Consider the following 26,237-nt stretch of genomic DNA (forward strand, 5'->3'; position numbering starts at 1 on the left):
GGATGTCAACTGCAGCAGGGGTTAATGAAAAAAGCAAAAACTTTGTAAGCTCTTAGCATGGAGAGCTTGACGGAGGAGTTCTTTCCTTATAGAATATTAGACGAACAAAGCGGCAGCCATTCTAGTTCTAACGAGAGTGGTAGTGCAACAGACGCCGTCATTTTTTTTGGTATAAGTTTGGTGCTTGGAATTGCTTCTAGGCATTTACTGCGTGGAACTAGAGTTCCTTATACTGTCGCTCTTCTCACCATTGGAATTGCTCTGGGCTCTCTTGGTCATATTCTTTCTATTTTTTTCTTCAGTTCCTTTTGTATTTTCTATTTTTCTTTATTTAAAATTCAACGATGATTTGTTTTTTTGTTTTTGTTCAGAATATGGAACAAGTCATAAATTGGGGAAGATTGGAAATGGAATTCGTCTTTGTAAGTTGTTCACTAATTTTATTGATAATAATCACTTGAAAGTTGTTTGTAGTTTCCTCTGTAGTGGAGTTGTTTTTGTTGTTAATATGCAGGGGCAAATATTGATCCTAATCTTCTGTTGGCCGTTTTTCTTCCTGCTCTTCTTTTTGAGAGTTCATTCGCTATGGAGTTGCACCAAATTAAGGTTTCTATCTACCTACTTACTTCGCTATTCTATATGATTATGGCATGCGTTTGATTTTGTGGAAGCTATTTTGTTTTCTTTTTTTCTTTCTTTTGTTTTGTTTTGTATTTTACTAAAATAAGAACTTTATTAATTATAGACTTTTTTTTTTTTTTGAAAACAATGAAATAGTTGGCTTTTAGACCCTCCCAAAATAGGCCTAATCAAATAAGAATACTGAGTTTTGACAACGAAATATTTTCTAACCTGTTTATGTAGATGCAAAAGAATTGAACTTCCGTTAATTAACGAGCTTGATGAGGGTGGTTGCAGTTCATTTCTATCCTTCTACAAGTAAACTCAGCTCTAGCTTGATAGATTAGTCCCATGATCATAGTGTTGCTAAAGACACTAGAATGAGAAATATAAGCCCTTGAATGATAGAAAATGTGTATACAAGATCCCTTGATTTAGTGTAAGTTCCATAATACATGGATCACAAAGTTCTCATAGATGATGTTTTGCAGATAACTAAGTAGCTCAGAATGTGTTTTGTAGATAACTAACTTTTTTAGAATGTTCTTTGACCCCTTCTCAATATTTATGCATTTTGAGCAATCTTGACAGTTGACATTCCATTTTAATACGTGAGAGTTGGAACTGTTCCAGTTAGAACACTTGTTGCCAACACTTTGTGATCATATAAATCACAATGCCCAAGCAATTACACATTCAAGCTTTGAGATTAATTTCACTTCAACATTGTTGCAACCTGTTTGACCAAGATTTTTATCAAATCCTAAAAACAAATCATTTTGTATCAAAATTACAACTATGTGTTTGTGCCACAGAGCCCCATATGCGTGTTTGTGTTATGGCCTACACCATGAACCCATTGAATCTTGGCCATACATGATACATGTGAGTGGCATGTTAGACTTTAACATAACCATCAGGCCCTTGTCCATTAGGCTTTAACCATATGGATAATTGAAAACTTTTGAGCTATCTGTAATTCATATTCTATAAGGAGCTTTCTCTGCTGGAGTAAGATCAGCCTTTTGCAAGTCATTAGTTATATGATTTGAAGTTTCTGAACTTGACATGAATCAACTGCCTTTTATTTATATATTTTTTCACTGTACAGAGGTGTATGGCACAAATGCTTCTCCTAGCAGGTCCAGGGGTTCTGATCTCAACCTTCTTTATTGGATCTGCTTTAAAGGTATCCTGCATCCCACAAACTATAAAGCTTCTTCTTCTCCCTTTTCTAGTATTTTTTTGGTTTAGATATAATACACAAATGCCACACTGCAGCTCACTTTTCCATATAACTGGAGTTGGAAAACATCATTGTTGCTTGGGGGACTTCTGAGTGCTACCGATCCTGTGGCTGTTGTTGCTTTACTGAAAGAGCTTGGTGCTAGCAAAAAACTGAATACAATAATTGAAGGGGAATCCTTGATGAATGATGGGTATTTTCTATTGTTGAGTTTTTGATATATATGTGTGTGTGTGTGTGTGTGTTGTCGAACTTGATGGTGGACATGATGCATTTTCATTTTAAATCAGCATGTTGCTATATACATTGATGTAGTTTTGTTGTACTGGACATATACTGTTATGACTTCTCTGTATTTGATGTTCTTTAAAGTACGCTTACTTTCCATTGTTCAGGACAGCGATTGTGGTTTATCAGCTGTTCTATCAAATGGTCATTGGAAAGAGCTTTAGTTGGGAGGCCATAATCAAATTTCTTGCTCAGGTCTCACTTGGAGCGTATGTATCTCTGACCTTGTTTGTGCATTTGTGACAGTCTTTACTCTTCTCATGAGACCTTTTTCTTGGTTCAGTGTAGCCATGGGTCTTGCTTTTGGGGCTGTATCTGTTTTGTGGCTTGGATTTATCTTCAATGACACAGTGATAGAGATTACATTGACACTTGCAGTGAGCTACATTGCTTTCTACACTGTAAGTTCCTTCTGAATTTTGGGATACACAATCATCGATTAATCCTGTTTTATTGATATGTTTAATATGTCAAATTCTCACATTTATGGAAATTATCAAGAAACATTTGTTTCCTTCAATAAAATTTATAAACAATTGTGAGTCTCAGCTTCTTGTCGATAGGGTTCAACTGAGAATATTTCCCTGGAAGAAAGTAAATGCTGGCTTGTGTCCTGGAATTTAAAATATTGAATTTAAGGCATCATGATTTACTGTTTGCAATGAGAACTTTTCACTAGGTTTTTAATGTTTATGCTTTTTTCAGACCATGCTAGATTTTCTAAATCTAGATGTATGCGTTGCTTTTTACCTTGGCAGTTTATTATTTGAAGGCATCAGCAAAGGAAATTAAATTTATATGATTTTTTTGTATCCAAGTGAAATCAATACTCTTTAGAGCATTTTTTTTTTGTCTAGAACAATTCCAAGTAAATAAACTTTCTTCTGCTATGCATGAAAAGCCTGACTAGTATTTTCGTATGGTAGGCTCAGGAAGGTGTTGATATATCTGGCGTGCTGACAGTAATGACTCTAGGAATGTAAGTAGAATTTACTTTAGTATTTTCCATGAAACTTGTGGGAAGGATATCTCTTGATATTATCTGTAAACAGGTTTTATGCTGCAGTTGGCAGAACAGCTTTCAAGGGTGAAAGTCAACAAAGCTTGCATTATTTTTGGTAAGCCAAGCTTTTTTTTTTTTTTTCTTTTTCCAATTCACATAACATTTTGTTTAATGACTTCAAAGATGAAAAACAGAGTTCTTTTATATCACATCTAACTAATCTGATTGAAAATTATAATCAAAGGAAATTCTAGACTAGCAGAGGATCAGAAGCTGGTGGACAGAAGTTATATAAAAATGTGTGATGTAGATCTTGAGATTTACTTGCTTGATTCTGGGTGTTAATGAGGATTGAAAGGTGGAAAAGACTTAGAATAAGGCACACATTTGAAATTCAGAAAGGTTCATCTTTTGCATCATATAAAGATGATGCAGGTAGGGAGAAAGTAGAAAATAATTAATGCTGAAACTAATTCTTGGGCAGAATCATTGACTTTGGACTTCTTGGTCGCATATGATTATGTAATATGATCAAGTATAAAAATTTTATCATATTTTCTTATTTTTTTATGAAGAAACTTATATTTTGGATATGAGTATTTGTTTAGCTAGCTTGCCATTCAAAAAGCAGTTTTATTACAAAAAATTGTTTGCTATTAGTGGTCCTTGTAGATTTTAAAATTGTTTCCTATTATATCAAATTGTGAATTAATGGAGAGTCATAATGGAGTCAGTTAGGCCCTAAGGTAATTTAGGCTCCCTGGGTAATTTAGGAATTTATTAAAATTAGGAATATTGTAATAGGAGTCCAATTAAGATTTAAATTGAATAAATAATATTGCCAATTATGATTAAGAGTTCAATTAGGGTTAGGTTTTTAATTCAATAAATAGTAGATTTTTTAAAGAAAAAAGGCATTAACTTTTGTGATGAAATATGAGATAAAAAATAATTCTGAATTTTTTATTCTGATTTTTGAATTGATATTACATAGTATTATATAGTAGATTACAAGAGAAAAAATAAGAAACTAAATCACTCCCAAATCTGAAAAATTGTTTAATCGTTCTATTCAAGGGATTTTAATTTGGGTACTTCCTATTCTAACTTAATCCCTCTATTTAAGGGATTTCAAATTAAACTTCCTAATCTTATTTACAACTCATTACTTCCTAATCTATTTACAACTCAACAACTTTTGATAAATTAATTTCATAGTAGCTTTGTAGTTTGAGGTGGAGCACCATCAGTAATTTCTTGGCAAAGTGTTGGAGATATTAGGTTTTCTATTGTAATGCTATCCTCAGCCAATAAAGTACTCAATTTATTTGCAATGATTATTTCAGTTGGTTCAAATTCAATTAATAAATACAAGCATGGGTTGCATCATTTGGTATTAGAGTTTCAGTTGCATATCCATGGCCAATACGAAAACGGAAAACAAAGTTGAATTGGTTGGGAAGGAAATCAAAGAATTGAAGGAACAATTCCAAAAAGTAGAGGAAAAACTCTTTGAACTTTAATTTCATAAGTTGGAGGAGAAAATTTTTGAGATTTTGATGTTGTGGGACATGTTGGCAACACTGGTTGAAAAATTGGCTGTTACTACTAAACAAGCAATAACCGATTCGGATCAAAGTCACATCAATCAAGTATCAAGCCAATTTAACTGACCTCAATTCAACCCACAAGTAACACCACACACATATCAAGCATCCAATCCATCCAAGCAACAACAAAATTTTGTTAACAATCCAATATCTAATCAACCGAAACCATATGTTCCATAAATCAATTGCCAATATATTTTTAACCTTCTTTTTGACCAAACCAAGCCACTTTAATGTTACCAACTTATTGAATTTATGAGAATCTATATTGTTCTCTCTAGCCTCAAGAATACATGAAAACATATATAAGTTGCTGGTTGAACCAATTTGTAATAAAATCCGTTTTCTATCTATACATCTAGATATTCACCCTAAAAAGAAAAGAAAAATCTTCTAAACTAGGAAAAACCCTTAAGATAAGGGAATTCCAATCAACCAAATTTCCTAAATAATATACAAGGAATAGAGAAAAATCTTCTAAAATCACGAGATAAAGAAAAAAATTCGGAAATCATGGGATTCGGCACTCCCTTTTGAGCTAGGGATATATGTCATCCCAAACTTGTTTTTTAGATTTTCAAAGGTAATCCGCGGTAAAGCCTTCGTGAGAATGTCTACAGTTTGTAGGTATGTAAACGTGTAATGTTCATGATCGCTTTGTTATCACTATATAACTTCACTAAACCTTTTTTTTCCACCCCTAATTCTTTTGTAACCAAATTCCTTCATAGATACCATGAGCCATTGCTTTGTATGCAACCTCTACACTGCTCCTTGCAACTACAGATTGTTTCTTATTATGCCATGTCACTGGGTTCCCCTACAAATAAGTACAGTAGCCAGTAGTTGATCGACATTTTGTTATTGAATCTGCCTAGTCCGCATCTGTGAAAGCCTTAACTTCTCTAGTTTGCCTGATTTTGAAATATAATCCTTCACCTGGCCTGCTCTTCAAATATTGTAATGTTTTATAGGTAGCATTCAAATGTTGTTGAGTAGGGTTATTCATAAATCTACTCATCATACTCATTGCAAAACCAATATCAGGCCGGGTATGAGAAAGATAAATTAGTTTTCCAACTAACCATCGATACCTCTCTTTGTCTACTAGAGTGTTTCTTTCTTTCCCTTGTTTATTTAAATGATCCATTGAGGTTTTAGTTGGTTTGTGCCCAAACATATCGGTCTCTTTTAATAGATCAAGAACATGTTCTCGGTGGGAAATAGAAATACCAGCTTTTGACCTAGCGACCTTTATTTCCAAGAAATACCTAAGATTTCCTAGGTCTTTAATTTCAAACTCTCTGGCAAGAAGTTTCTTAAGATCCTCCTTTCCTTTGTGCTCATCTCTGGTGATAATGATATCATCCACATAAACTATGAGAATAGTTATTTTTTTCATCTAAAAAGTGTTTAACAAATAGTGTATGATCTGTTTGGCACTGCTGAAACTTATGCTTTTTAACCACCTGTGTCAATCTATCAAACCAAGCCTGTAGAAATTACTTTAGCCTATACAACGACTTGTGAAGTTTGCACACTTTCCTAGTATTGAATGCTAATTCTAATTTAGGAGGAATATCCACATAGACTTCTTCCTCTAAGTCATTTAGGAAGTCATTTTTATTGTTAAGTTGATGAAGGGACCAATTCATATTAGTTGCTAGAGATAGAAGTACATGAATAGAGTTTGGCAACAAGGGCAAACGTCTCCATATAATCCACTCCATATGATTGAGTAAACCCCTTTGTAATGAGGCGAGCCTTGAATATGTTTATGATTCCGTCAGCATTGTGTTTGACAGTAAATATCCACTTACAGTCAACATAATGTTTCCCATTTAGAAGCTCTTGTATTTCCCATATACCATTCTTTTCTAAGGTCTGAACTTCTTCAAGGATTGTTGCTTTCCACTTGGGATGGCTTAAAGCCTTTTGTACATTGTTGGAAATTTTAATGTCTGTCAAGGTAGAGATAAAGGCTTGAAAACTTGAAGATAATCCTTCACAAGAGACAAAGTTATAGATAAGGTGTTGGGTGCTAGATTTTGCCCTTTTTTTTTGGGTTAACCTGGGGAACCTTTGCAGTAAACCTCAGGGGTCTATAGCTATGTAGACCTACAATTACGAACCGGGCAAATCAAGTGTAAATTTTATTGTGCTACATCAAGGTGGGGCACTAGAACCCTAAACGTTACAAATGACCCTTGACTCTTCACCATTTAAGCCCATCCTAAAGGTCAAATCTCAGCTTTTTTTCTCAAAACAATAGGTAGATCTAACTCATTAGAAAAATCAGATTAAGTGAGAGTGTTACTTATGTTAGGATCTAGCGTATTTGGATTCGATTCAGACTTTTGGTTATGTTCCAAATGTGTTTGATTTTTACTTCCCTTTGAATTGTCTTTCTCCTAAAATAAACAATCAAGTCTCTTGCGGGATTGTCTCGTACATCTTTCAAAAAATGAGAGATAGGTTCGGTTTGGGACAAATTTTCTTGAACAAGTTTAACTAGTTGGTTAGGTTTAGTTTGGACAGGTTGGTTAAGTTCAAATTAGTAGACAAGTTGGCCAGGTTCAAAATGGATAGGCTAGTCAGATTTTGATAAGATAAGTTTAGAATTTTAATGGGCATTTTAGATAGGGACAATTTCTCTTCCTTCAATATTTACAGGTTCCAAAATTGATATTCTTTTGTGATTGGATTCTCCTTCTAAATGTCAGCTTGGGTATAATAGAATTGATTTTCAAAGAATGTGACATCTATAGAATGGTTAAATTTTTGAGTAAATGGAGAGTAACACTTGTACCCTTTTTATCAAAAGAATAACCAAGAAATATACACTTGATTGACTTGAGCTAAAGGTTACTATGGTATTATGATGATATATGAACAAATACAGTGCATCCAAATACTTTATAGGAATAAGTAATAGTGTTCAAATAGAAGGATACGCATTTAGGAGTGTTTGAACGGGAGTTTTGTACTTTAAAATTCATGATGACATTCAATTAATAAGATATGTCGTGGTAAGGACATCTCCCCAAAACTATTTTGATACATTTGTTGCTTGCATGAGTGATCTTGTAATCTCCATTAAGTGTTGATTTTTCCTTTCGGTGACTTCGTTTTGTTGTGGAGTATCAACGCATGAACTTTAGTGTATGATACCTTGCTTTAAAAAATATAAGCCCAAATTGGAGTGAAAGTATTCACATCTATTGTCTGTTCAGAGACTTTGGATTTTTGCATTGAATTGAATTTGGATCATAAGATCGGAATTTTGCAATATTTTGTCCACTTTAAATTTATATTTCATGAGAAATATCCAAGTTATCCTTGTGTGATAATCAATGAATGTAACAAACACCTTAAACCTGAAATGTTAGTGAGTCTAGAAGGTCCCCAAATGTATTATATATCATAGAGAAGGGATTTGATGGTTTATATAATTGTAAAGGATAAGAAGTACGAGTATGTTTTAATAGCTGACAAACTTCACATTGAAACATATTCGGATTTTTTTGGAATAATGAAGGGATCAATTTTTCAAGATACATAAAGTTTGACTGTCCTAAGCAATAGTGCTATAACATAATTTCTTTATCTTATTACCAAAGAAAAAACTTGCACAAGTGTTCTTTTAAGATTGTTTAACAAGATCATTAGCTCTAAAAGAGTAAGGTCTCGCACACATCTTAGTATTGCCAATCATCCTTTTTAAATCCAAATTCTGAAATTCACATGAAAGAGAAAAGAATTTAGTATCATTTTTTAAGTCTCTTGTAAGTTTACTGATGGACAGAAGGTTGCAATCAAGATTAGGAACAAATAGCACAGGATCCAAGTGTATATCTTTTGAAATTCTAACAATTATTATACTGGCCATTTTGGAAAGTGACCTATCAGCTATTCGGATAGTGAGATTAGTAGTACACGGGGCTATATTGAGTGAACATAGAAGCTTCCCTAGTCATGTGATTAGACACACCAGAATCCACAATCCACGATCTTGAGTTTTCATGAGCAACATTCAAAGGATGTAAAAAATTACCTTATGTGTCAAAGTTCCAATACCAATCTGACTGACTGTGTTTTGGATGGTTTGCTGGAGCATTTTTTCCAATAACTTTATTTGCTCTTTGTTAAACGAGATTGTCTCAGTTGTTGTTGAAGTGTTGGCAATAGTGTTAACAATAGTGGTGTTCCCTTGGCTTTCCCTATCTTTGAATGAGTGTAGTTTCCAATCTGTAGGTTTATCATGTATAGCCTAGCAGACCTTTATCGTTTGTCCTGTTTTCCTACAATGAACTCACTAGGGCTAGTTCTTCTTTTGGTGATTATCACTTTGTTGGTTTCCTTTGCTACCTCATGAGACTAGTGCAACACCTTCAATGTTTTGAGAATTTTGATTTCCCAACATCACTTTTCTTTGACTCTCCTCCATTCTCACTTTAGAAAAAGTCTCCTTGACACTGGGTAAAGGTTTTGTACTTAAAATTCTGCCTTTGATTAGGTTTTTATTCAGGCCTAGAAGAAACTTATGGACCCATTCCTTTCCTACAATCTTTTGATAGTACTTGTTGTCTTTTGGACAATGCCAATTTTGCCCTTCTAAGGCATCGAGTTTCAACCATTTTGGGTTAGCAGATTGTAATACTCTATGACTGTTGATTCTCCTTGATGTAACCGACGTAAAATATCTTTGATTTTAAAGATTTCAAACGTGTTGTTTTTGTTTGAATAGGCTTCTTCTGCCAAGTCCTAAAATTCTTTAGCAGATTAGTAATATATGAAGTTTGTCCCTGTTGTATTAGTCATGAAATTGGTAAGTTATGATATAACCATATTATTCTGTGATTTCTAGATTTTGTATTTAGAATCTTTTTTCATCTGTAATGACTCTCTCCAGTGAGATAATCTTTCTTCTCCTTACCCTAGACGAAAAGCATAATGAACTGAGACCATAAAGAAAAATTATGGCCATTAAGGTTATGCCTAGTAATGGGTATGACAGGGCCTTCAGCTCCACCATTGTTGGCAATGAGAATACCTTCTAGGTTAGAGGTAACTCCCGTTGCAAAACTCATTCTTTCATTTGTCATAATAAAATTTTAAGGTTTATATCTTATGCTCCAATACTAAGTTGAATTTATGAAAAATAAAATTCTCTGTATTGTTCTCTCTAGCATCAAGAATACATGAAAACATATACAAGTTGAGGTACCAATTTGTCACAAAATTCGGTTTCTATCTATTCATTTGGATATTTAGTGTAAAAAGAAAAGAAAAATCCTAAATCAGGAAAAATGCCTAAGATAAAGGAATTCTAGTCAACAACCAAATCTCTTAAATAATATGTACAAAGGGTAAAGAAAAATCTTCTGAAATCACAGGATAAAGAGAAATTTTCAAAAATTATAGGATTCGACAAACCCCAAGAATGCCTCTACTTCCTCATCCATTGTGCTAGCCACCCAAATGTAGACACCTCAATTTTACTCACACAAATGTCATTTAACAATTTGGCAGCATGACAACCCATAACCACACATCAGTTTCACCCATAATCAATTTCTCCAATTCAATCCCACATCAACAAAACAACTCAACATTATGCCACCCATCCTTGCAATGAATGCCAATTTTACTTCACAATTTAAATCTTGTGAAGACAATCAACAACCAACCTTCAAGAAGGTTGAATTACCCAAGTTTGATAACCAAGATTTGGCAGGGTGGCTAGACTGCGCAAAGCAATATTTTGAGGTGTATAATATTTTGCCTGGAGCAAAAGGTTCAACCTGTATTCATCACTGTGTATTGACTGTGATAGATGAGGGTCAGATCATCGATGATGGACTGGGAAGCTCTTTCGGTTGAGTTGATGTAACAATGTGAAAGGGATTAGGCTGGAAATCCATACGAGAAGATGGCAACTATTTGGCAGACGCCCGTGGCGAAGAAGTATCTTAAGCAAATTGAGATGGTTTTCGGAATGGTGTTGGAATTGTTAGAACAAGCTTACTTGGGACTCTTTGTAAATGGGCTCATGGATGAGGTGAAGTGGCAACTGTGTTTTCACGAACTGATAGAGCTTGGATGTGTGATGGTAATAGCTTGAAATATTGGGGAAGAAATAAGAGGTGAGTTGGATCAGGTCACCACTCAACTGCTCAACCTGCAACCCACAGCCTGATGCCAATAGGCCTTAGGCCTTTCCAAAATTTCTCACATACCTAGGCCAATTTTACCAAACTTTCGCAACTATACAACCAACTTCACTTAAAATTATTCTCTTGTTAATTATAAAATGCATGATAATTAACAAGGACATATGTGTCAAAATACTAATTTACAGATGATTAGCTTCTATAAAAATAAATAATGTTACACTTATAATCAAATGTTGAAATTAAAAGAACAAACATATCTTTCAGACCTATGCTTAGAAGATCAATTCAACTTTCATTCTAATTCAGACCTATTCATGTTACATGAGAACATATGCAACCTATCTTTGGAAACACATTTGACATTAGAATCTATAATAAATAAAGTTAAAAGGCATAATATATGTTTATATGAAAACTAGGCATAACATCAACGTGCAAAAATTTTTTGGCAAATGAGGCTTTGATATCATGTAAAAATTAAGTGTTATATCTTTTTTTTTTTTTTTAAATTAATTAAGGGAGCAGAGTTGCTACCATGATGAATATTCCTTAGTCCCCTGTTGATGGGACTCCTTTGTTTTGTTTGGAAAGCAGAAGGCAGAAGAATAGAGAACAGTAACAAAGAATTATAACAAAAGATAAATGAAAACTAATTGGTTGGCTGTATTTGAGAACTGTTCCAGCTATTTTTACTTGAGCCAACCAATTTGGGGGGAGACAAAAATTTTGGATTTGAAACATTGAAAGTTTATGCTAGATTACTTTTGCTGTAAGCTTTTAGCCTTAAGTTAATTTTGAAGAGTAAATGAAAGTCTGTGAAAAGAATTAAGATATCTTAGTATGAACAAAGAAAATAAAATTGGTAGGGGTTTTGCTACTCATGTATTGTAAAAAGAGCTATTAAGGACATCTTAAAGGCACCACCATAACTTAATTGTTTAATATGTAATCAGAATAAAGTGGCTAACACCAGGCCTTGAGCACCATGGTCATCTAGTTATGTGTGAGACATTTAATTAGAATTTTTTATGAATAAAATATGTGCATGTCATTGAATTAGCTTTGTATGTAAACTTCATTGTAATCTATGTACTGATTTAATTCTTTTCAGGGAAATGGTTGCTTATATTGCTAATACGCTAATTTTCATCTTGAGGTAAGAGCATAGAATTCTTAATCATCTTTCATTTATTGTTGTTAAGTTAGAATTCTTAAACCGTTTAATGTTTGTATTGATAAGAAAGTCAAAATGAAATACATGTTCCATTGACTCTTCAACACACATGTAATATATATGGCTTTCTCTCTCTCTCTCTCTCTCTCTCTCTCTCTCTCTCGGTTTCATGCCATTCTTTCATTGAGTGTATAAGGCTTCATGTTATTACCAGAAACCTTGTATATGAAACCAGGTTTGAATTTTTGCTAATTCATTGTGATGATAAATGTCACATAGTGATGTTTTGTGCTTGTATTATGTATAGATATTTCTTTTTTCCAGCGCTTATATAAATATGCTTCAGATACTGTTCCATACTATTTTGTCCACTTTTTATTGGAGTTTTAATTCAGCCAACCTGGAAACTCTGGAGTTTGAATAATGGGTGAGGCCTTTTGTTTGAACCTAGGGGTCAGGGCTCCAATTTCCCTTGCGGCCATCTGCCTTAGAGATAATATATCCTGCAAGTTTCCCAAACATCAAGATTGTGGGGTTTAGAAGTGATTCCCAGTTCAGATTTCGATTACTACATATGAAAAGTCATTGGATTTTGCAGTTTTCTTAAAAAAGTAACTGGAAAAGCAGCAAATAACTTGTATGATAATTGCAGTACAACCATCAGAAGTCTCAGATGAGCAATAATTTCTTACCCCACTACCAACTGTAATTTGATTGTAAGGTTGCTTAGTTTTTTCTATCAGACTGATAGCAGTCAAAAGATCATGATGCCCACAAGTGCATAAAGGCGGCTTTGTTACAGTAAAATAAACACCAGTCCTTGCATTCTATTATCCTCAGGAGGCTGAAGGAAGTTTTCTTTCTCATATTTTATTGTATAGGAAGCAGCATCCAGCATTCTACTAATTTATATGGTTCCTTCAATCCTAAATCGACATGTTGCTACCAAGATATTTTTCCATTGGTCGATTGCATTGTCATCAACATTTTTTGCTACGACTTGGAAACCTCAGTGTGTGATCAAATTAATTTTAATGTAATAAAATACTATCGTTTTCAAACCTTAAACATGGCTTGTGGCAGTCAGGTATTATTTTGTTTTGTACTATCTTTTTGGATTAGGGTAGTTATTGTGGTTGGTTGGGTTTTGGTTGACAAGGGAATTGATAAAATAAGGATTCAAAATAAGATTAAGGTTACATGGGTAGTTTTGAAGGTCTACTATGCGGTTTTCCTTTGAACAAGATAGACAATGCTAATTTGAGAGACATTAAGAAAAATTAATGAAGGGATAAAAGGAGAGATGGTAAACAGTGAAATAAATTATGAAGCACTTAGAATAAATTGATGTTCACAATTATCATTTGTTTAGTTGGCTGATTGGTCATGTCATTTGTTTTACTGAAATGCATTACAATTGATTTTAGCAATTATCTCCTTTGTCTCAATTAGAATCACCAAAATCCTTTCTCAACCATTTTCTGCTTGTATAAACAAAACAGCCTGTTTAATACCTTCTAACTGATAATGTACAGCCTGCAATCAAACAAACCACTTGCTGGTTAACCAACTTATTTATTCCACTAACTCCAAGTTGTCTTGAGTTAAAAGGGGGCAGCCATTGAATATTATGTTGTCAAGACTTTAAACAGTGAACAAATGGATGTCAGAATTTAATTCTCTGACTTATTTGGAATGAGTCATAGAGCACTGCCAATAAGATGTGTCAAGAGCATGCCTCCAAACTTTGGTCACTAAACCCCCAAAAGAAGCCAAGAAACTATAACATTTTCCTCATATTCTCCTAGTACAAAGAAAATCATAATCGTCTCATCTGTTTTTGTTCCTGTTCTTTTCCTAATTTTTAATTTAGCTCTTTCCTCTTGGAAGTAATAATTAAAGACTAAGTTTCTGTGTTTGTATTCTTAGTTTGCGTAAATTTTACTGGGTGACTTTTAAATTTCCTTTTTCTTTTGCAGTGGTGCTGTTATTGCTGAAGGAATTCTAGGCAGTGACAGTGTCTTTGAGCACCACGGTAATATTTATTTCAGATTGAATTTGCTTTGAACCTTTGTATATAAGAAATTCTTTTATGTTCTGGATTTAAACTTTATAAAATTTTCAAAACATGCCTTCATCTGCAAGAAAGAAATATTTGCACCGTGAATCACTATTTTCAGTTATTTATCCTTTTTCATCAATTATTGATGTTTTTGTTTCAGGAGATTCATGGGGCTATTTAATTCTTCTATATGTTTTTGTGCAAGTTTCACGGTTTTTTGTTGTCGGAATACTATATCCTTTTTTGCGATATTTTGGCTATGGTTTGGATTGGAAAGAAGCTACTATCCTCATATGGTCAGGACTGAGAGGGGCTGTTGCGTTGTCACTTTCACTATCAGTTAAGGCAAGTTTCTGTGAATTAGGCTATGATAATTTATCAATTAATTGACCAAGGGTTAACTAAAAATGATTCAGAACAGTGTCCCTGCATACAATCGTGAATTCATATGTGCATATCTTAAAACAAAAATCTATTTGTATATATACTTTTTGTGTTTGAGTCTGTTGTGTTGGATCCTAATTACATATTTTGACTCTTTTTCTTATTGGCCATGAAATTATGAATGGTTTAAGCTATGTCAAATTATACTTTTAAACCTACTTTTGTATAATGCTGACTCTATATCTTGAAACAATAGTTAAAAGACGATAATGAACGATTGATGAATTGTTATTTGATTTTATTAACAGGGAATAGTTGACTTTATACATATTTTACAAAAAACCAAACTAAGAAAGCAATCAACCTAATCTAGGAGACACAATCAAATCAGCCTCAACTTGGGAAAAGAAAAACAGAATATATAGTGATTAAATTGGAATTTTAGTCCCTAAAGTTTAGGGATTTATTCTCAGTTTCCTACATATCTGTTTAGCAATTTGTAGTGCATACCTTTTGGGTTTGTCTTTCAAGAGATGGATGTATAATACATAAGAAACTTGTTCAATTTTTCTATCTTATCTAGTACCTATGCAACATATAACTTTCTATTCTAGAACGTCTAATGGCCAAATGTTAAAGCTTATCTATTTCAAGCATATTAAATCTCTATGTCCATTTAACCTGAGAGAACCATAGGCTCCTTTATAACTAGTTTCATCCTATACATATCACAGAAATGTATTTTTGGTGCTTTAAAATTTTTGTTGCTAATTTTATTTCTTGGTTGTTTAGCGTTCTAGTGACAGCTTACCACTTATCACACCTGAAACGGGAATCTTGGTGAGTTTTTTTTTTCATTTTTGATATTATTTTTAAGTCTTTAGCTTGAAACATGCATATTGATTTTATAATTAGTTAACATATACATAGAAAAGAGCATATATGAGTACTTTTCCATTCAAGTGTATTTACATGACATTGGTGTCATGTTTTTGTTTATTTTATGTATTTTCTAATCTTTGACCTTTGCAGTTCGTCTTCTTTACTGGTGGAATTGTATTTTTGACACTAATCATCAATGGATCATCTACACAATATATTTTACATCTTTTAGAGATGGATAAGCTATCATCTGCAAAGGTGAGATTTAACTTGATCTTTAGGATATTGTATGTCTTATTTTAAGTTGAAAGAAATTTGCTTCTATTATGTCCTTTTTTAATGGATAGTAACTAGGTGAATGATAGTACAATATATAAGCGAAGACAACTCTTGTTAAAATTTTGTGCTTTAGCCTTAGGGACAAGGTTATTGCTGAGGGGGAAGGAATTGTTAGGCCCCTATCATAGACAGTGATTTGGATGAATAAAGGAATTCTAAGAATTACCCAATTCGGATTAGAATTATATTAGGATTAGAATGTCTGTTTGATTGTGATTATGATAAGATTGGATTAGCATTAACATTACCAAATTAAATTAAGGTTAGAAGAATTAGGGAAGGAAACCACCTATTCAAACTAGGAAGGTTTGGATGAAAGGGCAGTGAGTGTGCATGGTTAATAGTAGCCGAGTAGCTTGATTGAATCAGGTGTAGCTTTTTTACCTCAATCAAGTGTAGCATCTAATTGAATCTCATATTACATAGTTGAGTCTCTCATCGATATTCAATAAAAAGCTTTTCTCTATATTCTATAATTCCACTCAATAATCTACATTACAATATCATGATTCTAACTTTTCAATCATAACAATGTGCAACCATTGAACCTAAACTCTTATATTAAAAGGTGTCAAGAGTAAAATGACATGAATGTTCTAATGTGTTGAATTGCTCATTGACAATATACTAGTGTAGGAGTTAAAGATAATTCCATTAAATTATTTTATCAACTGTTATTCTTGACATTGAGTTTTCAAATGCATGGCTTTGAATGTAAAATCAAGTATGGTTTAATTTCTTCCAAAAATGAAATGAGCACTGTTGATGCAAGAAATTGCACCAATGTAATTACATAACTATCCAAAGATATTACGTGAAAGTAGTTATAAGAGTGTAATGGAGATTGTCCATGTAATTAGCAAAATTAATAAGACAATAGAAGAGTTTTTAAGGTGATTCAATTTCCTAAGTAAAACCCACACCCATTGTAGTGTTATTTTCTCTTTTATATTGTGTTCATTGGGAACAATTACAAACAATGGTGCTTTAGAAGAGAATTAAGAGAATGTCTTTTGTTTTGGCTTAGAAAGATGGAGATGAGACAACAAGAAATACTCACAGTAAAAGCCAAATGATCCAAAAGATCCATTTGTTATGGTTTTTCTTTAGTTTTTATGCTTGGAATGAGAGAATGTTGTCATCACTTAGGGGCACATGGTGCCCAGAGGTTTCACTAAACTTGCATGCATTAAAGGAGGTAGGCATAGTGTCACCGCTTTTCATTAAATGTGATGCGTTTTTTCTGGTTAGCTTAGTCACTTATTTAATTTGCCACTGAAACAATACCTCTCATTTGCATTAAATGCAGCACACTAACTCTGCTGGCATGGTGGTGATTATACCTAGTTGTCTACTCTGGCAATCTAAATACCTTGTTAGAGCTTTCAAGCCAACTCTTTTTGAAATCACTGAAAACATCCCTGTAATGCACTTACAAGTTCTACCTTAAAAGCTTCAAATTGTGATTCCAGTAGTAATTTCATGGAGTTATCAATAGCCATTGTGTAAGATTGTGAAACCCTAGGAAAACCGTTGTGATACCAACTGATAAAATCCTAGGTTTTATCAAAAAAAAATTGAAAAGAAAGTGAGGGATTTGATCCTCTCGAAATGATCAAATTGGACATTGATCCCCTCGAAATGATCAAATCTCTAACTTTCTTTTCAATTCTTCTTTAATTTTTTTTGATAAAACCCGATGGTTTTATCAAAAATGTTTGTTTTTATCTATTTTTTATAAGTTGGTAACTTGCTAAAATTAAAAAAGGAAAATAGATGAAAGGGCTCTACTCTGGCGGTGAGGAAGAATTGATGAGACCTTAGAATACAAAATGACTGCTAAAAGATAGGAGGAAGAGTTTGAAAGCAGGATTCTTTAAGGAGTCTGTTTATTTTAACATTTATGTAACTCTAAAATGGAAAAAAAAATATGATCTATTATGGCCCAAAAATATGTAAACAAGTGCTATGAATGTAGTTGACAAAAAAATTTCCCATATACTCATAACTGGAACACTGGGTTTAGGCTTTTGTTTAAACTTTGGCAGCTGTGTTATTGTATATATATTTTTACTTATAACCTCTATGCATTAATTTTATTATGAACAGTAAGTTTCAAAATACCTCATTATTTTATTTCTTTTTGTTACCAATATTCACAATGTGATTACCTCTATATGATACAGAAGCGTATACTTGACTACACAAAGTATGAAATGCTGAACAAAGCTGTACAGGCATTCAGTGATCTTGGAGAGGATGAGGAATTGGGACCTACCGACTGGCCTACTGTTAAAAGATATATTACAAGCTTAAATAATTTGGATGAGCAGCAAGTTCACCCTCACAGTCCATCTGAGAGTGATGGTCGTCTAGACCCCACAAATTTGAAAGATATACGCATACGTTTTTTGAATGGTATGTACTTTATTGTTTTTGCTTTCTCTCCTGCTACTCTGTTTCTTTTCCAGAGAATTTGTGTGTTGTTTCTTCTCAAATAGCAGGTTTCTGGGTAGCCATAACCTCAGTATGTCCCTGTCTTTTTCTGTCTTGTTCTTTGTGTCTATCTGTGTATGAATGTATCTTCCTTCATGTACTTCAAGGGAATATAACTTCTTAGTGCAATCATGATTTGTCTAGTATGGCATCATAAACGAGTTGCAATTTCTACGCTTGATTATTCTCCCCTAGGTTTAGTTTGTGGTGCCCTTGCTAGATTCATTTGAAGTAGATGTTGGTTGGGTTTCATTTGAGGGAGTTTGTTAGTCTCATACATGAAAGATGTAAGATTGGAGTTACCAATCAATGTTGATCTGGAAGATATTAAAATGAGAGAAAAAGAGGAGAAACGAAAGGAAAAAGGGAAGATGAAAGAATAATGAGACAAGAAAAAGGTAGGAGAGATTAATTCCATTGTTATGGGTGTACCATTTTATGCTTAATGCTTATTTCAAGTATACCAGAATTAAATCTTCCTTCATCTATAGGAAGACCATGTTAATCTGAGAAATTGTTTTTTATAACAGGTGTCCAAGCTGCTTACTGGGAAATGCTTGACGAGGGAAGAATAACGCAATCTGCTGCTAATGTTTTGATGCAATCAGTCGATGAAGCAATTGATTTGACATCTAATGAGTGTTTGTGTGATTGGAATGGGTTGAAAGCTAATGTTCACTTCCCAAATTATTACAAGGTCCTACAATCAAGAATTTTTCCACAAAAAGTGGTTACATATTTCACTGTGGAAAGGTTGGAATTTGCCTGTTACATCTGTGCTGCATTTCTTCGCGCTCATAGAATAGCGAGGCAGCAATTGCATGACTTTATAGGTAAAATTTCCTTTGCTTCATTTATTTTTAGCAAATGGCTTCTTGACCAGAAATTCATTCTACTAGTTTATTTTCTTTTAAGTCTCTTTGCACCAACCAAATACACTCCATAAATCCCTGTGTACCTCCCATGCATCCAATTTTTATTGGAGACAACTTAAACAAGGGGCACTTACATGCACATTACCATTAGATTAAGCATGTAATTCTTCCAACTGTTAAGAATGCATTAAGGACTCTGCTCAGCACAGATTCTGTATCTTTGTTCAATTTTTAAATCTTGACTTAGAAACAATATTCAGAAGAATTTGTCAAAAAATCCTTTGATCAGAATTTCTCAAAGAGTATTTTGAGATTCATCATAGAATAGCAAGCTAGAGCACATAGTACAGGCCCAATATTGATGGTCAATTGAGAATAAGGTGTTCAAAAGAGGATTATCCAAGTCTGAGGTCGAAATTCAGGATCGATGATTCAAAAACTGTCAGTAAATTCCCAAAGCTTTTAGAAATTGAAGCAGGGAAAGATTAGTACTAGAAATACTCCTATATGAAGATGAGTTAACTGTATGCTCAAGGAAATAAGTGGGGACAGAAGATGTTCCAAAGAAGAATATCATTCTGTTGGAGTGTGCTGAGGACATGTTTTAGAGAAAGATCATAGCATTCTGTTGGAATGTCCTGAGGATAAGTTTGGAAAAGATTACAGGGTTTTACTGTTCCAATCACTGTTATTAGAAGGCTGGCTTGACAACTCAAAGAATCCAGAGTTCACATATGAAGCATCTAGTATAGGCCCTGAATCTGTAAGTCTATGTACCGTTGAAGGAAAAGATATATAAGTATTTTCTAAAGTATTTTTATTTAAAAATTTTAGGATTGGCGTTGTGGTTTGAGACTCAATAGTATTATGAATCATCCAAAGTATTGTACCTCTTACCTAAGTAGCAGAACACTCTTTCAACGTGCTGACGATGAGAGCTTTACACGATTTTGTAGATTAGACAGTACAATCCCTAGGGATGACTCCTACAATCTCTAAATTAGTTTGCATACGCATGAAGCTTCCATTAGTTTTCCCCTAGTATGAATTGTGTTTCCACCATAATCACACTTCAAGTTCTCTCTCATCCAGGATTCATCTTTACATAGATTTCCACCCATTTAAAAACAATTTGAGGCCTTGCCTCTCCCAAGTAGAATATAGACAGCCTTAGTACTATGATACTCCTTTTGAACATATTCATGTACTTTGAAGAATAGGGAAAGGATCTTTCCTTAATGCTTGTCCACATCTAATGGCACTGAAGAGTGAAATCTATCATGAAAGTCAGTTAGGCATTCTTATTATTCCATTTAAAATCTGACAACATGGGATTGCCTACAATTCTACCGTGATTAGTCCTTTTGTGATGTGACAAACTTAATTTACAGCTTTGAATTCTGATGGAAAGAGACTACAAAGCAATCCTGATAGTGCCAAATGAAATTCTAGCTCAGGCACTTAACAAAAAGGTAAATTATGTGCACTAACAATAAATACTAATTTGTATACTGATGATGACATGTCATCATGTGATTGAGTATTACTTTATCTTTAATACAAAATCATATAATTACATAGTGACATATCATCATTAGTTACAAATTAGTACTCATTGTTAGTGCATATAGTTTTACTACTTGAAATTAGAAAAACTAGTTTGGGAGTATTTTGAATAAGCAGTTTTTAAACTTATTGCCAGAATTAGGATTATAAATGCATTTGACATATAACAAGCACAAAATATGACATATTCTGAGATGTTTCTAATTTTCTTGGATTTCCATGATCAATCATATTACTGCTCTTAATACATCAAAGTTGCTTATCTAGGTGACAGTGATATTGCTTCTGAAGTCATTGAGGAAAGCAAGTTAGAAGGGGAAGAAGCAAAAAAGTTCTTGGAAGTTGTCCATGTGACGTTTCCTCAGGTTTGATTAGTTAATGGTTTTGGATGATCAGTCTTACTGTACTTAAGTTGGAAATTGTCATTTGAGCAGCTTTTTTTTCCTCCTAGTTTCTTTTTGGAGATCGCTAAGATGAATGTACAATTAATACGTTCTCTATCATAGATGATGTTGTATGATGAATTAATATATATTGGAAAAAAAATTTAGGTTTTGCACGTTGTAAAGACCAGACAAGTGACATATTCAGTGTTGAAACATTTAATTGAGTATGTCCAAAATCTTGAGAAGGTTGGATTGTTAGAAGAAAAAGAGATGCTTCATCTTCATGATGCTCTCCAGGTATCTTTTTGTTGTGTTTTTGGCAAGTAGGCTTCCTAACTTTTTCAGTTCTGCAGACACCTTATTTGATTGTTTGTAAATTGTACTATTATATATCTTGCAGACTGACTTGAAAAGGCTTCTAAGGAATCCACCTTTGGTGAAGTTCCCAAAAATAAGTGATTTGATTAGTGCCCATCCTTTACTGGGCGCTCTTTCTTCTAATGTCCGTGAACCATTTGAACTTTCCACCAAAGAAATCATGAGATACCGTGGTGTAACACTTTATAAGGAGGGTTCCCGGCCAAATGGTGTCTGGCTTATCTCTAATGGTGTTGTTAAGGTAAACAATACAGTCCCATGGGCAAGTTAGGTCTTTCAGTACAAAATATATTGCTAATTCTGCTTGATGCAAACCAATCTTTTTTTTTTTTTTGGGCAGTGGACAAGTAAGAGCATTGGAAACAAGCATTCATTGCATCCAGTATTTACTCACGGGAGTACTTTGGGCCTGTATGAAATACTAATTGGAAAGCCTTACATATGTGACATGGTCACAGATTCAGTTGTACTCTGTTTCTTTATTGAAAGTGAAAAAATACTTTCAGTACTGAGGTCAGATCCTGCAGTAGAAGTTTTCCTGTGGCAGGTATGATTTTACTATATAATTATGTTGTTTTATTCTCTGTACATTAACTTTTTGAAGGCATTAGGTGAAGAAAGCATAAAAGTCTTTTCTGTTTACATGTGTGTGTGTGTGTTGATGATTCAAAGCTTTGCTTAACTTAGACATGAACTTTGTCAGGCATTCGCCGTACCTTATTTGATTAGATCAGATAATTCTATTTGTATAATCATCTTGAAGAGGGCAAATGAAAGAAATATATCTTTGATTAATTGTAATATGGATATTTTTATATTGTCTCTTCAGGAAGTGCTATAATTCTTGCCAGGTGCTTGCTCTGTGTGTGTGTGTGTGTGTAATGATTCAAAGCTTTACTTAACTTAGACATGAACTTTGTCAAGCATTTGTCTGTACCTTATTTGATCAGATCAGATAATTCTATTTGTATAATCATCTTGAAGAGGGCAAATGAAAGAAATATATCTTTGATTAATTGTAATATGGATATTTTTACATTGTCTCTTCAGGAAAGTGCCATAATTCTTGCCAGGCTCTTGCTTCCACAAATATTTGAAAAGCTGACACTGCAAGACTTGAGAGCTCTTGTTGTAGAAAGGTCGTCTATGGCTACATACATTAGTGGGGAAATTATAGAAATACCTTACCGATCCATTGGGTTCTTGTTGGAAGGATTCATAAACACTGATGGTGTCCAAGAAGAACTTATTTCATCACCTGCAGCTCTGTTTCCTTCACAAGAAATTCAAAGCTTTCTGAGTGTAGAAACATCTGGTAATTTTAGCTGTCCTCTTATGACTAGATAATGTCTTAAAATCTTTTCTAGTTACAAGTATACGATGGGTCTGCAATTTGAATGCTCGGATTGTGAGACATTTTGGACATTTTGGTGTTTGCACCACCTGCTGATGCTTATTGAGCATTACTAAAATTAATGATACCTATAAAGGTAGAAAAAGGTTGCTGCCACCTGCCAGCAAGTTTCTCCTATCTTGTTCCTTTTCTAATATGGTTGACCCCAGAAAAGATAGGGTTTCTCCCTTGTTTCTTTTCATAAACTCTCTGCACTTTATAGATTCCTCTTACATGAAATTTATTTCAATGGCTTTTTCTTTTACTCTTATAATTTCCTCCTTTCTGTGTGATGTGGATTTTTCCCTTTTTTTTAGTAATTTTCTGTGCTTGGTGGACTTATTTGAGGATTAGATTCTGTTTTGTTTTAGAAAGACTTTAAAAGTTGTACACTGAAAATCTGTTAAATATAAGGATTGGATTTTGTAGATGCAAGAAACGAAATAAATTTTGGAAGAAATAGAAATGGGAGAAAAAAATCAACCGAGCAAAATATGAATTGTAAGAAAGCCACTATTATTAATTAATTCATTTTAGATCTCATGTCTATGCACAGTGAGTTATTATGACCTCTGCAGTCCATGAAATACCATTGGATTGCTATAATGACTAATGCCTCATTACAATTGCTGACTGGGAAATGCAGGTCATCAAATGCATTTTCACCAAATAAGAGACAAAACTTTCTGCTATATTTTGATAAGATGGGGCAAAAGAAACACGTTGGTTGAATTATTTCAGCCATTCCTGCTTATTTGTATTATCCATATAGTTGGTAGTGGCTAACTGATATTGGAATCAGATAACTGACACATTGATCAATGCAGGTAACAAGCTGGGCAGTTTTTCTCATCAAGGATCTTGCTATCAAGTCAAGACAAGATCAAGAGTTATTATTTTTGACATTGCAGCATTTGAAACAGATAGAGTTCCCCTTAGAAGGAAATCCTCATTGTTATCGCGTTCAAGTGATCAACCTCATACATCCTCAAGTCGAGAATGCAGTGGTCTAATGAGATTTCCTGAAAATTTATGGCAACTCAAGCCAAACTCCAGAGACACTGGTTGTAGTGCGAGCAGCTTTTCAGAAAAAGCAAGGGATATTAGCATCTTTGGCAGCATGGTACGGTGAAATATATTTTTATAAGCTTGTTAATACCTCTATGAAAGAATTGTTTAGTAGCACAACAGGGTTATTACACCAATACATTGGTGTGTTGCATGCTGTTCTTTTATGGTGTTTTAATTCCTTAAAAGGTAAGTTTCTTCAGAAAGCTAGTTTACAATAGCTGTGGTGAAGGCTTTTCTTTGTTATAATTGATATGATATGCATGATGCATCCATCAACTAATTTTTCGATGCGTCCTTTTTGTCGATATCTTTCTTGGAAGGAAGGAAGAGTGGCCATCAGAAATCTTAAATCCAAATGTCTTGGTTTAGTGCAGTTGATTATTATCTTATACTAATTTCTCCATTGTTTTATTGTTAAGGCTGGCATCCCAAGCAAAGATCGAGGTTTTTCAAGTGCTAGCAGGGTGAAGCCATCACATAGCCTGTCCTATCCTAGAGTTCCATCATATCGTCCCTATCAATTACCTTCTGTTAGATCAGAAGGGCCTGCTACTGCAAGAAAGAAACTGAAACTGAGGAAGTCCACTGGGGAAGTATCTGCAGATCCAGGCCAAAATGCAGACACAAATGAGAGTCGCGCAATGGATTGTTCCAGTGATGACTCGGGCGCAGAAGATGAAGTGATAGTAACAATCCATTCACCGAGTAGGCTGTCTTTTCAGCATGACTCATGAAAGCTTGGTTTGTTTATAGATGAAAAAAAGGAGCAAATAGCTTAATAAAGTGGGTTAGCTGCTTTGGAGAGTAAATCTCCACCGTTGGTTTATTAATAAGGAGATTTTCAATATGGATTGGATGTCTCTAAATTGCTACAAGATTAAAGGAGAAGAAGAATCTTGAGCTATATTTTTATGATTATTATTAATTCAATAATCAAGAAAGTTGAAAGAAAAAAGAGAAGGATTTGTTGTGTAAGATTTTCTATCACTTTTTATAGCTTTAAATAAAGTTATATTACTTGCAAATTATTATCTTTCTTCTCTCACAGAAATCTTACTTTGATTAGCAAAAATAATTTCCTTATTACCTTCCAAAATCAAAAGCAACAAGTACTGTAAATGGAGAAGCCATCACATCATCTACAATATGAAAGCATGCTTTGTATCTAAAAACTTGCCAAAAAGACTATTTTCCACCCGAGCTTTGTTCAAACGAAAATTTTCATCTTTTAAATTTCAAAAGGGTTAAATTTTCATATGTTATCGACTTTCGATAGTAAATTTTGCATAGATTTTTTTCTATTTTATTTTTTCTTCTCAAAATGATTTATATTTGAAGATCGAACTATAGTTTTTTAAAATATAGAATGTTAATTTGAAAAAATTTTAGGGTATTGGGTATTTTTAAAATTATTAAAATTTAATATATTTCTGAATAGTTTCAAAAATAATAATTACATTCGTAAATAAATATACAAAACATAACATCATAATGTTGATTGAGTTTTGATATTTTAAAAAGATTAAATGATAATTTGTCAAAAGAGTAAAAATATATTGATAAATTTAAATTTATATTAAATATTAATATCAATTTTATAATTTAAAAAAAATATAAAATAATCATTTAAAAAAAAACAAAATCCAATGACTAATTTAAATTACCAGTGAAAATTAAACTTTTTAATTATTAAAGAAAAATAATTTGTCTTCTCATTAATCCTTGGGTGGAAAATGGTCATTTTCCATAAAAATTAAAAAAATAACAAATGGAGGGAACAGAGAATAGAAACAAAACAAATTTAAAAAAGAATAGAAAAAGTTAGAGGAGAGGGTTTAATGCCAAAATTCTTTAAACGCTGAAAACACGCTATAACTTGCACTTTTTATAATAGAATTGCCATTAACATTAAAAAAAAAAAAAACCCATAAACTCTTTTTATCTTTCAATTGTAAATTATAAATTATTTTTCTAATTCTAAAAATAAATAAAAAGTATTATAAAATTGTAATTCGAAATCACTAAAATTTGTAATGCGAAATTGGTCAATTAAGCCATTCCCCCCCAGCGCCACCAGTTGAGACTGCCAACATTCGCCAGCTAGGCCAATACTAAACCGTGTGTGTGACACAAAATCTGACCTACTTTCAGAATGACCCAATCATCACTTGCCAATAAGCATACCGTACGTTTTCTCAACCCTGGCTAGGACGTTGAACAAGTCTTGGGAATTTCAGACTAAAGGGACTAAAAGTCTCTCAGAAGAAGGAAGACTTAGCCATGGTTA

General features: G+C 33.4%; 1 protein-coding gene across 2 annotated transcripts; it reads left to right on the plus strand.

The window, feature by feature from the left end:
- Window positions 1-24,978, plus strand: LOC123214069 (sodium/hydrogen exchanger 8). 2 transcript variants are annotated; one of them, XM_044633777.1, is made up of 23 exons: window positions 1-274; window positions 372-422; window positions 515-606; window positions 1,733-1,810; window positions 1,903-2,060; window positions 2,263-2,364; window positions 2,439-2,556; window positions 3,082-3,134; window positions 3,208-3,273; window positions 12,056-12,100; window positions 14,098-14,153; window positions 14,341-14,525; window positions 15,357-15,404; window positions 15,597-15,704; window positions 17,972-18,203; window positions 18,812-19,114; window positions 20,990-21,087; window positions 21,274-21,405; window positions 21,509-21,727; window positions 21,827-22,033; window positions 22,537-22,801; window positions 23,707-24,002; window positions 24,370-24,978. In XM_044633777.1, the coding sequence occupies exons 1-23, from the start codon at window positions 58-60 to the stop codon at window positions 24,682-24,684; spliced, it is 3,444 nt and encodes a 1,147-aa protein (XP_044489712.1). In that variant the 5' UTR covers window positions 1-57; the 3' UTR covers window positions 24,685-24,978. The 2 variants fall into 2 exon arrangements, with proteins under 2 accessions (XP_044489712.1, XP_044489713.1); XM_044633778.1 differs by lacking the exon at window positions 12,056-12,100.
- Window positions 24,979-26,237: the final 1,259 nt, after the last annotated feature.

This window comes from Mangifera indica, chromosome 4 (assembly GCF_011075055.1).
Source record: "Mangifera indica cultivar Alphonso chromosome 4, CATAS_Mindica_2.1, whole genome shotgun sequence".
NCBI classification, from domain to species: domain Eukaryota; kingdom Viridiplantae; phylum Streptophyta; class Magnoliopsida; order Sapindales; family Anacardiaceae; genus Mangifera; species Mangifera indica.

Excerpts from the sequence above, each read along its gene's own strand:
- LOC123214069 (XM_044633777.1), top strand. The coding sequence starts at position 58 with ATGGAGAGCTTGACGGAGGAGTTCTTTCCTTATAGAATATTAGACGAA. Across the intron at positions 15,405-15,596 it reads CACCTGAAACGGGAATCTTG|TTCGTCTTCTTTACTGGTGG; the intron begins GTGAGTTTTTTT and ends TGACCTTTGCAG. Across the intron at positions 18,204-18,811 it reads ACGCATACGTTTTTTGAATG|GTGTCCAAGCTGCTTACTGG; the intron begins GTATGTACTTTA and ends TTTTTATAACAG.